The sequence below is a fragment of the Oncorhynchus mykiss genome, chromosome 30, assembly GCF_013265735.2.
Source record: "Oncorhynchus mykiss isolate Arlee chromosome 30, USDA_OmykA_1.1, whole genome shotgun sequence".
Lineage (NCBI taxonomy): Eukaryota > Metazoa > Chordata > Actinopteri > Salmoniformes > Salmonidae > Oncorhynchus > Oncorhynchus mykiss.
In genome coordinates, this window is record NC_050570.1 from 21,695,766 (window position 1) to 21,711,003 (window position 15,238).

The window sequence follows — 15,238 nt, forward strand, 5'->3', positions numbered from 1 at the left end:
ACAGACAGACAGACAGACAGACAGACAGACAGACAGACAGAGAGAGACACAGACAGACAGACAGACAGACAGACAGACAGACAGACAGACAGACAGACAGACAGACAGACAGACAGACAGACAGACAGACAGAAAAGAGACAGCGAGAGAGATGTCTGTTAATGAGAGATGTGCACTACACTTGACAGCTGGAGTTCCACCTCCTGTTCACCCAGGTGCCCTACACAACACCCCTCTGTCTCAGGAAACAAACAGGTGGAATCAATGCCTGCTGGATGACATATTGGCACAGTACAGAACAGTACTGGAAGTGACACAGCTAGCAAGCACTTATCAGACCACAGGTTGCTGTGAGGCCACTGAGCCTCGGATTTTGCTAAGGGCGGACCGATACCGATCCTAGGTCACCGGAAGTTTGTTATCAGGCGAGTGTCTGTGTCTCTGGTTCAGTGTGAGGACTGTATGTTGAGAGTCAGTGAGCCACTACCCACCTGTTGGTCCAGTGTTGTTGAGGCACTCCTCCATCCTTCCCAGCAGCCTGCAGGGTGGACCCGTTCCCCGGGGGGTTGGAAGAGCCAGAAGAACCCTGGGACGGAGAGTAGTCTGAGTAGGTGGCCGACGAGCCACTGTTGTTCAGGCAATGCATCTTGTCTGGGTCTGACTCATCTATAGATTCTGACAGGGGAGTGGGAGAGAAAAGCATTGGTATGTCTCTGACGATAGCTACCTGTGAAATGAATCTGAATAGGGGCTTTAAGGAGACATCTCATTTTCAAAAGGTCACTGCTCATGTTTCCACATAAAATGTCGGTTAAAGCTTGGGGGCAAAAGATACTTGAGAGAATTGGATGTCGTTTCTCCTCAAATCCAACAGCGAGCCATTATGTAATGGATTGCAATTAATATGCTTCATACCGTACCTCATTAGAATACAACACTCCCCAAGGACATTCTATAATAATTGTGCATTTCAGGACTATGTTTTGTAATCTCACAGGAGGAAACACGCATGCAATTAGAAAGAACAATAGCAAACACAGGGATTTTCACTGGAGAGTTTAGAATGCTTGAGGATTTTTCATGTCAGAACAGGATTAGAGCGGAGGGTGAGTGTTTTTACTGATAGATGGTCAGCCTCCCACCGATCGAGATATCAGCCCAAAATGGCCTGTAGCAACTAGTCAATCAGCTCACTCTGGTTTATCAGAGTGTGAGATTAAAAATACAGTATAGCCTCAGAATATAGATACTGGCTTTAAGACACATATACTGTATAGTGTAGTTCTTATAATTGGAGCATACAGTAACAGCTCTTCTTCAACTGTCAAAGTTGACTGTAAATGCTCTAACATCAGTGATAGGCTAATTTACAGCATTCAGATAGGGGAACAGAGGACAGTTATTGCATATCCTTAAATGATATTGGTTGTGTTTGTACTGAATTAGAATACCAGCGACAAAAGTTTGAGGCCTACCTTTCTTGTCTTTCCCCAGTAATACAACTTTTGGTTTGTACATGGGTGGTTCCACCAGGGTGGGCCTCATATCAGAGATACGGATGTCATTCGGAGAGCCGCCCATAGAATCCTGAGAAGAAAAATGTGTTATTACACAACAAAAGACAGAAACATAAAAACACACACACACACAGCTTCTTTAACACCTTACCGACTTAACTCAACAATTTTGGTGAGGTTCCTGAGGGAGGAACTAACTAAAGGACACAAATATCGTACATAACTGTTCATTATTGTACTGCTTATATATATTGCACTCATAGTGTCTACAGGAACTGATATATTTTCTCTATTTCTCACTTGTCCACTGGAGCATGTCCTATCTGTGACTTCCTGCTATCTTAGTGCCCAGAAGGCCAGCTGTTTGCTACAGGAGAGCCTGCTTCCCACACCTGATGTCCCACATCTGCCGCCCTGCTCTGCTCACTGTTCCCCCACAGGGCAGGCTGAGGTTGCTGAGCGAGGAGACACCACCAGCCAGGTTGCCTGGCAATCCCCAGGAACCACATCCCAAGAACACCCACTACACAGCAGCGTCTTACTGACATATCTGAATCTCACTCAATTTCCTGTCTCTGTCATTTTTACAATGCAAATAAGTGGCGCAAGTGTAAAAAGAAGCTGCAACAATTTCCAATAGTCGTGCGGTATATGTTGTAAAAGCTATAATTTCATAAGTAATACAATCCATATCTATGATGGGGCTACTATGAGGGTTTAGCATGTTCAGTGCAGAAGTTAAATGACACGCAACGATGCTGTCGTGTAACGGTTGCATTCAAAGCTCAATTTGATATATATATACCTCTGTTTCAAGTATTCAAAGTGATTCAGTCCATTTTGACAGCTGCACCGTTTTCTGCTTTGGGTAAAAATGCCACCTTAAATCACTCCCAAGGTTATGTTTCCATAATTGACCAACACCTTCTCTGTGCCTGGGAGTAATTGACAAGGCAGGCTCGATGTTTTGACCACATCTCAAATGAATGCTTGATTAACTCATAACCAACAGCTGTGTAGAAACTGTAGTGTGTAATGCCACTAAGTGCTGGAGTTAGCCTTGGCACTGCCAGTCTTCTGCCCATTTGCACACAAAACTAACAGCTATATAAGCTACACTATAGTATACTGTATAAGCTTTACCAGTCATGATCCACAGACTTTACATGAAACAATTCAAGTCCAGCTGTAGTACTGTACATTATATACATTACAGATCAACATATCTTTGCAATATATAGTGTGGCTGTTAGCTTTCTTTCATCTTCATGGTTCATGCCAGTCAGACTTCGTTTCTCCAGATGTTTCATAGCCTTTGTCAGGGTGCACAGAGGCAGTGTGAAGTCACGCCAGCCGAGCCGTGATTGAGCAGACTGCCTAATGTCTGATCTCACAGCCACTTACTATGAGGCAGAAACAGGAAGAAGCTGTAACGGCTGATGATGTATTCTCTGGCTGTGGCAGCTTGGGAACCACGCAATGTAAATAAATCTAAGCAAACAAACAAACACACATACAAACAAATAAAAAATGTAGAGGACGTGTTCATGGTTCTACAAAAAAAAGTATGTGTGAGGTAAAGAAGCATGGGTTATGGCATCAGCACCCCCCACCCAGTGCCCCAGTTCTCATTGCGTCACTCAAGGGTCTCTTTTCCTGGAGCTTTGCGGGGGGAGACAGCATGAGGCAATCCAAAGCAGTGATGGACACAAAGCACACAGGACATTGCAGCTCTGTCAAAGGGCATTGCAGCTCTGTCAAAGAGAGGTAGCGATATAGCAGAGTTTGCCAAGCACAGGAGGACCTTCCAGCTTTAATGAAAATAAGCCGTTTCTAGCTGACACCTTGGAACCTATATCTACTGGAAAAGGGATTCTATATGTATTTTTATCTTACAGGTAAAAAATACATTTAAAAAAATCCCCATGTCATCTTAACTTAAATCTATGTTAAAAGGACTAACAACCAGCATAAGTGCATTTACACCCCTGATGTATACGGCCCAAACCCTGGGCTCATACATTTATTGAAAAAATATTTAACCTTTATTTTGACATGGAGTCAATGCTGCAACCAAGGTCTCTTTTCAAGCACCACAATACACATCAAAATACAACAAACACATTAAACTACACATTCATATGCACAACAAAATACACATTATTATACACAACAATAGGCGAAAATAAAAACACAATCATAAAAAACACACATTCTTCAGTAAAAAGGTCCTCTAACAACCGTCTGAAATGCAGTAAAGGCACCAATTGTGTACTGTAGATCATTCCACACATAAGGTGGAAGGAAATTATAGGCTGATTCACCTAACTCTCTAGACACCAAAGGAGTCTCCAGAGTTAACCAACCCTGTGAACAGGTTTGATAACTTGTCATTTTAAATCTTAATAGAGACGTTAAGTAAGTCGAAAGTTTGTGGAGCAGGGCTATGTAAACAACAAGAGTGTAATGATGTGATCTACGTGACTTCAAAGAGGTCCAGTCAACCTTCTATTAAAGAATACAGTGAAGAGTAATAAAATGAAGGGCACTATGAAAAACGGCATCCAAGGGCTTAAGAGTAGAGGCAGCTGCACTTTGATAAATAGTATCACCATTATCAAGAACAGGTAGAAAGGTTGACAGCACAATCTGCTTCCTGCTGACTAGAGAGACAAGATCTGTCTCTGTAAAAAAAAGCTAACTTTAAAGCTCAGTCGTATGTTTTTAAAACGATCAATCATTGTCAATCCAAATACCAAGGTATTTGTATGCAGGGACTCGTTCGATTATAGAACCATTCGATGAGTAAAGAGGTAATCCATCTGAGACAATCTTGCGAAAACTTGAAAACAACACATATTTAGTTTTGCCTGTATTAAGTATGAGTTATAAAATCAGTAAGGGATCCTGCACAAGTGCAAAATCAGACTGTAGCCTTGTCACAGCCAGGTCAGCACTCAGGCAATTGTGTACATAATAGTACCATCCGCATATATATTAAAAAAACAATTTTTTACCGATTGACCAATAGCATTTATATAAATTGTGAAAAGAACAGGTCCTATTATCAACCCCTGCGGAACACATTTATGTAATTCCAGACTTAACACCATCAATCACGATGGCCTGAGCTTACAAAGAAATGACCGTAAGAAGATACAAGAGACAGTACATATTGTATGTCCTGCTTTATTCAGCTCCAGATGCTGGCCACTTGACTCTGGGAACAGGCGTTTAGAGATTACCTATTCAGATCTAGCCTCTGAATACCATTGACACGGATCTTTGCTCTGTTTGTTCAACAGCCTCTGCTGTTCATTGTACAGTATTTTTCTAGCCTTATCACAGCCAAAACTTGAGCGCCAGGTTACCCCTTCGGGACTTGCAAATGCACTAATACTTAACATTTGAGTTATGGCCGAGTTAACTTCCATTTTAGCCACAATATGATATTATGTTTGCCAAAATAATGCACCTTTTCACACACTGCATTAAAAACAATGAAAACAGCACCTCAGCAGACACTAACTCCTCTGCGTATTCAGAGAAAGAGAGCTAACGATTTAACAAAGACCCAGTTGAGGCCATCATGGGGGCTTTGAGGCTTCCAGATGAAAGGATCCTATGATCTCTGCAGGTTTTATTCACATCACCTCTAACAACAACTGTAGACATGTCTAGTATTAACCAGCCTTTAGTCTTGAAATCTTTGGTTGTACACTACCATACCCACTGTTCAGAACATGGCCTCACGTGGAATCCTTAAAGAGAAGGGTGGGCCTAAGGCTTAATAGGGTGTGAACAATGCTGAATGGGTGTAGACAAAGAAGGGCTGTCCAGTAGATGTACCTAAACATTCAAGGGCCATTTTCTCAAAAGTGGGGTTACAAGTTTATCAACTTTCAAAGCAGAATCACTTTTCCATTGTTCCTCAACTGTAGTGTATGATATACCATTCTCAACCTCCGAGTCTCTACTTTTATCCAATCTAAAAAACATAATTTCAAATGTTGCTACACAAGACCGAATCGAGCCAGTCGATCACATTTTTGGTTGATTTCACATTAGTTGACAACTGACGTCTGCGCCCAGTGGGCTGAGCCTACATTAATCTTTCGAAATTACGTTCAGTACAACTGGTCTCACCTCTACCGGAACTCTCACGTTGAACCAGAGGCAACTGAGGACAACTAAATCTGACATAATCACCTGAAAGGACCTTGAGGCTGCAGTGTAAATATTTGTCATTACTCCCTCCCGCATCGTGCCCAATACAAGCTGTTGTTTAGTTTGTTTTCCTGGTGTTACAAGAGCGTAATAAGTACAACCTTCTTAATAACATGTCCACAAAGAGATTGTTCCTGTACCTCTGAGCTCTCAGTCAGATCCTCCTTGTCTTTGCGCTTTGGGATGTCGATGGCAGAATTGTGGATTACACCCTGCTCTGTCATCTGAGTCTTGTTGAACTCTCTTTCTCTCTCTTTCATCTCTCTCTCCATCACCTGGAACAGGACACTCTGAGTGAAACATATTTATCCCATTCATCCAAAAATGTATAATCTATGCATTTGTTTTTGTACATATATATACACACACACACACACACACACACACACACACACACACACACACACAAATGAGAGAGAGCGAGAGAGCAAGAGAGAGAGAGAGAGAGAGATGGTATGTGTGGGTCTCTGGGTGTGTGGTGTGACCTGGCCTGTTACCTCTTTGGGGGGCATGGGCCAGGGGGGTTCATACTGTTCTTGTTTTCGTGACTCCATATTGGTACCAGAGCAGTTAGTGCTGAGGGGATGCTGGTTCTTGCCCACCATGTTCTGCACTGACTTCACCATGTTCTTCAGATCCTCTGGGTACGGTGTAGGGTAGCGCTTCAGATTGATCTCAACCTGGACAGAGAGGACGGGCAAAAATAAGCGGGAATAACAAAATAAAAACAGTGAGAAACGCTCAACAAAAAGTCCTATGAAACCTTGACTTTTCCAGAGTTGTCCTCTTCCTCCTTCTTCTCCTCGAACTCAAAGGCCACAGTCATCCTCTGCTGACGCTGTTCCTCCCATAAGGTGGGGTTGAAACTGTCACTGTCTGACTGGTAGTCTACGGAGGATGGGCAGAGAGACAGGGAGGTGTCACTGACTTACTGTGCACTGGTCTCACACTGATGCGATTCTGACATGCTCACTTCACCACCAGCATACAGTGCACTGGCACATAACCTAACCACCTGTCAACTCCCTCAAAGTAGAGTTCTTCACGGGTTCAACAGACCTGAAATTCCGAGATCCGAGCAGTCGCAAGCGTCTACGGCTCATAAACGCTGACTTCTGTTCGGATCTGGGTCAGGTCTGATATAATTGCCACGGGTCTCAGGTATGTGCAATTAAAATGGATTTACCGACCGGACCCGATTTGACCCGTCATCTGTTAATTTAATGTGTGAGGTGATGATAACTGCACACGCTTATAATCTGTGTCAGCCAATTGCAACTCAATAAAGCGTATAGCTTATGTACAGCTGAAACTGCTTCCGGCTGCTCACCTCACGTGTGTCTGCTGTTGAGGAGAGAGAGAACGAGAGAGAGAGAGAGAAAGGAGTCTTGGCCTAGGCTACTGTTGATTGATTTTTCATTTAAGTAAAACTAAAGTTAGAAGAGAAAGAGTATAGTGAAAAGAAGCCGACAAGACAATGTCCTTGGGGACAGGTTTCAATATTGTAGTGGACAAAGATGATAAGAATGTTGTGTAACTGGAAATTTTAACTGTATGTGTCCACATAACTGAGCATGTGACTAACCTTGTGAAACTATCCTATTATAATCTGCTGTTCTCGGGAGAATCATCCTGTGTTGCAAACCAGCTTGCTCATGTGTCCTTGTATAAAAGGAGAACTGACAGTCCCGCCCAATAACAGGAAACTATAAAGATATTTGCTTATCACCCAATGCTTCAGAATTCTGACTGTGCAGTGTAACTCTGTTGTTCCCTCTGAGCTCAGATATAAATAACCTTAATTTGGTCTCCAGCAAATCCTTATTTTATAATATCCACCACAGTTGGCACGGCAACATGGACTGTGTGCTAGTCAGGTTTGATGGAATTTTCAAACTTTTATTTATTTACTATTATTACTGTATATGCTTGTTATTATTGGAAGCCTATTTAAGAATCTGTTTGTTTCATATTGTTGAGCCATTTTCTTTGGTCAAATTAAGTTCCAACTGTAATGTTGTATTTTCCACAATATAATAGAATTACCGCTAGGCCTGGGGCTACTCGCACTTAAAGCATGAAAAGCAAAAACCAAAGAGGGAAAGATTCAAACTGTATTTAATGTCGCAATATAACAACCTGTTTGTATTTTCTCTATAAACAATGACTTGACTTACTTTGGATATTACCGAAATAAAGTAAAGACACTTTGGTGTGGTATGGTAATTATTAGGCTTAGCTACTGCATGCCTACAAAGGTAGTGCGCACCAGTGCTCCAACTGATTCCGGACAATTGAATTTGAGGTGAGGAAGAATGTTTTAGGCCTACCAGAGTTACTCCTTTAATCTAACAGTATAATGCTTATCTTTATACAAAATATTCTAAATGGAAAATTAATGAATTAGCCCCCTTCTGTACGCCTATATCTGAGCAGACAAGTATAAAGAAATGCAGGTCGGTGTCGGGAACATGGCTCCGGCATATCTTTCTCTCGGTCTCTCTAGGGATAAGCCTAAGCTTCTTCTCCTTTACATTTATTTTAAAAATGTATGAATATCATAGAGAGGACACCTAGACCTGTAGGCCTAAATGCATGCAATGCCCTGATGCATTTAAATAAAAAGATGGCTATGAAGTTTTGAATATGCTACACATCAAACAGTTTTGTCATTTGTTAGAGGTTTCATCTTTCTCTTCGGATCTGAACGAGTCTCTCAGATCTGAACCAGCACGGGTCTGTTTGGGTCTGTTTTTCCACGGGCTATTTCAGAACTGGTCTGACTTTCCTCAGGTCAATTCACCCACAACTTTTTGGACCTGTGAAGAGCTCTACCTCAAAGGGTAGTTCAGTGACACGTGCTCTGCACACGTACTACTGTACATTACTAGAATAGATGGGTATATCAAACACCATTAATCAATTGTAAATACATATCCATGACACCTTAGCCATCACTAAATCACACACGCCACACTGGTCCTCAAAACAGGGGCCCCTCAGGGGTGCGTGCTCAGCCCCCTCCTGTACTCCCTGTTCTCTCATGACTGCACAGCCAGGCACAACTCCAAAACCATCATTACATTTGCAGATAAAGCAACAGTGGTAGGCCTGATCACCAACAACAACAAGACAGCCTATAGGGAGGAGGTCAGAAACCTGGCCGTGTGGTGCCAGGACAACGACCTCTCCCTCAACGTGATCAAGACAAAGGAGATGATTGTGGACTATAGGAAAAAGAGGACCGAGCACGCCCCCATTCTCATCAATGGGACTGCAGTGGAGCAGGTTAAGAGCATCAAGTTCTTTGATGTCCACATCACAAACAAAAATGGTGCAAGCACACCAAGACAGTTGGGAAGCGGGCACGACAAAACCTATTCCCCCTCAGGGGACAAAAGATTTGGCATGGGTCCTCAAATCCTCAAAAGGTTCTACAGCTGCACCATCGAGAGCTGGTTGCATCAGTGCCTGGTACGGCAACTGCTCAGCCTAAGACCGCAAGGCACTACAGAGGGCAGTGCGTACGGCCCAGTACATCACTGGGGCCAAGCTTCCTGCCATCCAGGACCTCTATACCAGGCAGTGTCAGAGGAAGGCCCTAAAAATGGTCAAAGACTCCAGCCACCCTAGTCATAGACTGTTCTCTCTGCTACTGCATGGCAAGCGGTACCGGAGTGCCATGTCTAGGTCAAAGAGGCTTCTAAACAGCTTCTACCGCCAAGCCATAAGACTCCTGAACATCTAGTCTAATGGCTACCCAGACTGTGCATTGCCCCCCGTCCCCCGTCCCCCGTCACCCCTCCACATCACTGCCACTCTCTGTTGTCATCTATGCATATAGACACTTTAATAACGCTACCTACATGTACCTACTACCTCAACTAACCGGTGCCACCGCACATTGAATGTACCGGCACCCACCTGTATATAGTTATTTTTTTACTGCTGCTCTTTAATTACTTGTTACTTTTATCTCTTGTTCTTATCCATATTTCTTTGAAACTGCACTGTTCGTTAGGGGCTCGTAAGTAAGCATTTCACTGTAAGGTCTACCTGTTGTATTCGGCGCAAGTGACTAATAACATTTGATTTGATAGTAGTACTACATCCACTTTGAGGGAATAGTTGGCTGTCAGGATTTCCCCTCATGTCAGCATGTGTTACATGTAATTTACATGTAATTTCTACCTCACCCTCATCATGTCGTGGTTGCTGAGGGAACATGTAGTTGGTGAGGACCCTCTGCTTGGTCTCTGGATGGGCCTCGGTCTGGAGAGGGATCAGGGCCTTGGACTGCACACAGCACACATCATTAACTCTTCAAGTACCGCTGATACACAGGTATTACATCATTAGAATGTATCAGTAAATGTAATTTCTTCCCAAGAAAACAACACATAAGATCATATTTACCTGATTGTCTGATAGCCAAAGAGCAGCAAGATCTTTTAGTTTTGTGAAAGTGAACGGAAGGTTTTTTAATCTGTGTAAGGGAGAAGAAGACAAAATAGGCAGTAAGAAGGCATATCATCTAATTGAGTACATATTTTTGTTTATTAAACTTCAAAAGGTTACTTAATTTGCAATTAAAAGTGAGAAGTGATTATATGGAAATAATTCAGACAAGTGGCTTCAGCTCAACTTCACATCATTCTCCACAGAGTGTGTAAGAGGCACATTGTGTTCTGATGTGTTCAAGGACACAGATCGACATATAGTCCAATGTGAAAATCCAAGACTATTCCTCTGCCAAACACAATCACAGCCTGTCTGCCTCTGACTGACTGACACCCACCACACAGGAAAGTTAACCAACACACAAAGGGGGAAAAGTAAGTTACCGTGGCAACACACTCAGTGAACTTCGCTTTTACAACAGAAATCTGTCAGCGGGAGACAGTGTTGATGGCTACCGTAGGTAGAACGAAGCAGGGTTGGAGTGGTTGAACGCTCAGCTCTGTGGTGTCGCGTGTGGACACAGGTCTGCCTAATGGGTGCCGTGTATTTAGTGATAGTATGGTTTAATTACCTTGGATCCAGTAAATCACTGGCAGAGCAACTAAACATCTCATAAAGAGCTTAATTAGCCCGGGGGCAGGGGAAGTGCTTTCTAATGTTGTGCAGCTATCTTAATGGGCCATTAGCAAAATAATAACCACTAGTTTATATAAACTCCTCAGAAGAATGTCCCATTCCACCTACGCGCTATGTAAATAAATAGACACATAACACAAGCCTACAGTATTAAGCTGTTGTCTTATCAAGGAGAGTGTGAGGAACATATGGATTCACTGTGTGTGTGTGTGTGTGTGTGTGTGTGTGTGTGTGTGTGTGTGTGTGTGTGTGTGTGTGTGTGTGTGTGTGTGGTAACCAATAGTAACCTATTGTCGCTTAAATTGAGAACATGTAGCTTGGTCATCTGCCCAATTTCGTCAGGTAGAAACTCCAGCTTATTGGAGCGTAACGACATGACTGTCACATTCTTACAGTTCCCAATCTGCAACAAAAGGGATGCAAGCATACATTTCAATGATCACTTTCCATCTTCCTTTCACCAAACCATATCAATTACAGAAATACATGCATTGTGTGTGAGTGTACAGTGGGGTCTGGAATTATTGGTTCCCCTGATAAAGACCAGCAAAAAAGACAGTGTAAAATAAATAACACAAATACTGAGATACACTATATATACACAAAAGTATGTGGACACTCCTTCAAATTAGTGGATTTGGCTATTTCAGCCACACCCGTTGCTGACAGGTGTATAAAATCGAGTACGCCTCCATTGGACTCTGGAGCAGTGGAAACGCGTTCTTTGGAGTGATGAATCATGCTTAACCACCTGGCAGTCTGTTGGACGAATCTGGGTTTGGCGGATGACAGGAGAACAGTACCTGTCCCAATGCAGAGTGCCAACTGTAAAGTTTGGTGGATGAGGAATAATGGTCTGCGGCTGTTTTTCATGGTTCGGGCTAGGATCCTTAGTTCCAGTGAAAGGAAATCTTAAAGCTACAGCATACAATGACATTCTAGATGATTCTGTTCTTCCAACTTTTTGGCAACAGTTTGGGGAAGGCCCTTTCCTGTTTCAGCATGACAATGCCCCCCTGCACAAAGTAAGGTCGGTGTGGAAGAACTTGACTGGCCTGCACAGAGCCCTGACCTCAACCCCATGGAACACCTTTGGGGTGAATTGGAAAGCCCGACTTCAAGCCAGACCTAATCGCCCAACATCAATGGCGGACCTCACTAATGGTCTTGTGGCTGAATGGAAGTCCCCGCAGTAATGTTCCAACATCTAATGGAAAGCCTTCCCAGAAGAGTGAAGGCTGTTATAGCAGCAAAGGAGTGTAGTGTATATTGTATGCTCAAAAAATATATAAAAAATTATATTTGTTTTATACTAATACAATCGCTCTTGGTAAAGTTCATGATGCCATTGACCTTAACAAGAATCCCAGGACCAGTGGTAACAAAATAGCCTCATAACATCAAATATACACCACCACATTTTACAGTACGGATGAGGTATGTTCTGCATATGCATTGTTCTTTCGAAGGCCAAACCCACCATTGGTGTATCTGGCAAAAGATCTCATGTCATCGGACCTGTTTTGCTCATCTTTATCAAGGGATTGAAACATTTTGAACTCCACTGTATGTGTATGTGTGTATAGGATCAGTGTGAGGTTATTGGTGTGGGACAGACAGACGTACCTCCCTGGGTAGTTCAACAAGGAAGTTCTCATCAGCAGAAAACGTGCGGAGGTTATGCAGGTAGCCAATGGTTGGGGGCAGGGACTCCAATTCATTACAGCTGCAGTCAAACTCTTCTAAAAGCGATAAACTGGGTAGAGATAGAGAGAGGAGAAAGAGACCCTTTGGAATCCTTCGTGCCACAGCTACTTTCACTTGGTTAGTTATTGGTGTAAGAGCAACAAATTAAACATAACCAACACACTATCTACAATAATACAGGCAAAATCACAATTCTGCATAGATACTCTACTTCACATGTCTTTGATGTACCATGTTAATATTTGCATATCATTTTGTTAAGAACCTACAAAGCACAGACCAACTTCATTCGTCTGCTAAAAATGTGCTGTGAATTCTTGAAGTGGAACATTTAGATATATCATAATGATACAAATATTATTTCACTCAAACACTTTGAGGAAAAGCCACCGGTAGATTAATTTCAGCCACAGGTTGCATTCTTTTTTGTTGACAGATGGAGCCTCAGATGTTTGATCCCTCCTTGGTGTCCATGGCAACAAATATTAATTGGGTTCCCTTTAAGACTAGATGCATCTAAGACATGTACAGGCTACAGAGGTGAAAATGGTCAATCAAGTGGATTTGTGAGAATCATGACAATATTCAAAAACCATGACTTGATAGAATGAGATATTCCTCTAGAAGGCAAACTAAAATAAAATAAACATGATTTGAACATAAACTGTTTTAATCCCACGAGAGGAAATGAATCATTGATGTTGCCGACTCCCTTTCACAATCAGTATCTGGTGGTGCAGAATCTCTTTTCAATCAGAATATAATCAACAGTATGCTTTTAAAAATATATATTGAATATTATTCTCCAATTGAACTTCATGAATGACACACTTCACTCTATATCTTATATCTTAAACTCTAAAGCCACAGTGTTTATTGAGTCAAATGCCCTTGCCTCTTTGTCAGATTTGAAAGGACAATGGATTTGATGATTTGATTTGTAAGCAAAATCAACAACTGTCCAGCTTTAAAAATGTCCTCCCACAGCCTCCAACAATTCTAAATTCAAGCTCCAACAGAGCGTATAGTGTACAATGTCAGTGTATATGACCAGGAGAGGACGAGGGGAAGAGAAGCCTCCCCTCAGTGGACAGAGTTCATTTGTATTTATTGTACACACAGCAGTGTCATTAGCTTAACATTTGTCCCAGCTGGCCTCCCATATGCAGGACTTTCACTGGATCCCCTTCCCCGGCTGGAACATACAGTACAGACAGGGAACGTTAAGGTGAGCACTTGCCTGAATAAACATGCTGTGGCGAGGAGGAACGTATACAGGAGACAGTGATTCGCGGTCTACTTACCCTAATTTGGCGCGTCCACTAAGTGGCCCATTTTAGATGCATGTGAAATAACCACAACACACAAAACCGACCAATGACAAACCAAGAAAAAAAGGTGCACTGAAAACAGTATCACAGGCTTGGGGATAAGGATGAACATGACATGATGAACTGTAAGTTGGTGACCCCTGACCTATTAGATCACAGTCTCAATGACATGGCATGTTCAAAGTTGACCCACAGAATTTCCTCTGACTCATTATATTTTCCAAATTAAACTTTTGATATAATATAAACAGCATATCAAATAAAACAAATATATTAGGCCGGCTGTTGAAACTGCAATACTGGCACAGAGTCAACTCCTCTAAGAGAGCCATATTCCACAACAAATGAATGGCATACACCCAAAATGTCAGTGCACATTTTAGAACAATGCTAAGCCGGAGGGGGGAAGAAAGAAAGAGAAAAAGAGAGAAAAAGAGAAAGAGAAAAAGAGAAAGAGCAAAAGAAAGAGAAAGAGCAAAAGAGAGAGAAAGAGAAAAAGAGAGAGAGAGAAAAAGAAAAAAGAGAGAGAGATGGATAGATCTATCTATCTCCTCTCAGTGCCGCTAACTGAGACACAATGTACTGCATCACTCTACTTGGTGTGAACAGTGATGGAACCAATCAGCGTTAGTCAATGTGAGGTGAGAAGGAGCAGCAAGGAGAAGGTGCCAGACTCAGCAGAGTTTCAGAACCCTTCTATCCACAGGCCGTGTTGAATACAGCTCAGCTCAGTAGCAAACCAGCGGAGGAGAAGACGAGATTCAACGTGTCAACCGGTTTTACCATCAAAATTGCTGTCTCTGACGCCTTTTAATTTGGTTATGCAATAGATGCCCTAAAATTGACTGCCATTCAGTTCCATGATAGATATTAACTAATAAACAAGACTTGGAATGTAGTTTAGCTTTTGGCGTAATAATTTCAAAACATTTTATTTGACTTGAGGGGAGTTCTGGGATTGCAATCTAAGAAGTGTATGTAAACAAAATAGTGCAATCGGTTTCCTAATCGGTCTCACCTTCCAATGGTGTTAGGCAGTGAGGTGAGCTGGTTGTCATCCACTTTTAATGTTGTGAGTTTTTTCAACATTCCTGCAATAGAGACAAACACTCATTTGATTATTTAAAAAAAGGAACAAACAAAAACAAAAAGCGAAGAACACAGTTAAAAGGAAGTATTCAAACCAATTGCCAACATAATCCTCTTACCATTTCATTAATTTACAGCCAGGAAATTATTTAAAAACTTACTAAGTACAAAATAACTTCATAGTTTGTGTAAATTAAATCCCAGGATTCAAACAAATAAATGTTTCACTCCAAATACAAATGACATTTTAATGACGCAAGCCATTTGATT

The 15,238-nt window shown here is 42.0% G+C and overlaps 1 protein-coding gene across 5 annotated transcripts in view; it reads right to left on the reverse strand.

Annotated features, from left to right (window-relative positions):
* The window catches only part of LOC110521548 (leucine-rich repeat-containing protein 7), a 133,619-nt gene that overhangs the window by 28,567 nt on the left and 89,814 nt on the right, over positions 1–15,238 (reverse strand). For 3 of the 5 annotated variants that reach the window (XM_021599155.2, XM_021599152.2, XM_021599156.2), the window contains exons 10-20: positions 14,898–14,970; positions 13,853–13,870; positions 12,468–12,597; positions 11,129–11,244; positions 10,161–10,230; positions 9,941–10,040; positions 6,508–6,632; positions 6,242–6,424; positions 5,885–6,019; positions 1,476–1,587; positions 492–675 (exon numbers count right to left, since the gene is read on the reverse strand). In XM_021599155.2, coding sequence (XP_021454830.2) covers positions 492–675; positions 1,476–1,587; positions 5,885–6,019; positions 6,242–6,424; positions 6,508–6,632; positions 9,941–10,040; positions 10,161–10,230; positions 11,129–11,244; positions 12,468–12,597; positions 13,853–13,870; positions 14,898–14,970 — 1,246 coding nt within the window. The remainder of the gene's footprint in view (positions 1–491; positions 676–1,475; positions 1,588–5,884; positions 6,020–6,241; positions 6,425–6,507; positions 6,633–9,940; positions 10,041–10,160; positions 10,231–11,128; positions 11,245–12,467; positions 12,598–13,852; positions 13,871–14,897; positions 14,971–15,238) is intronic. The other 2 variants (XM_036968959.1, XM_021599153.2) reach the window with 1 other exon arrangement.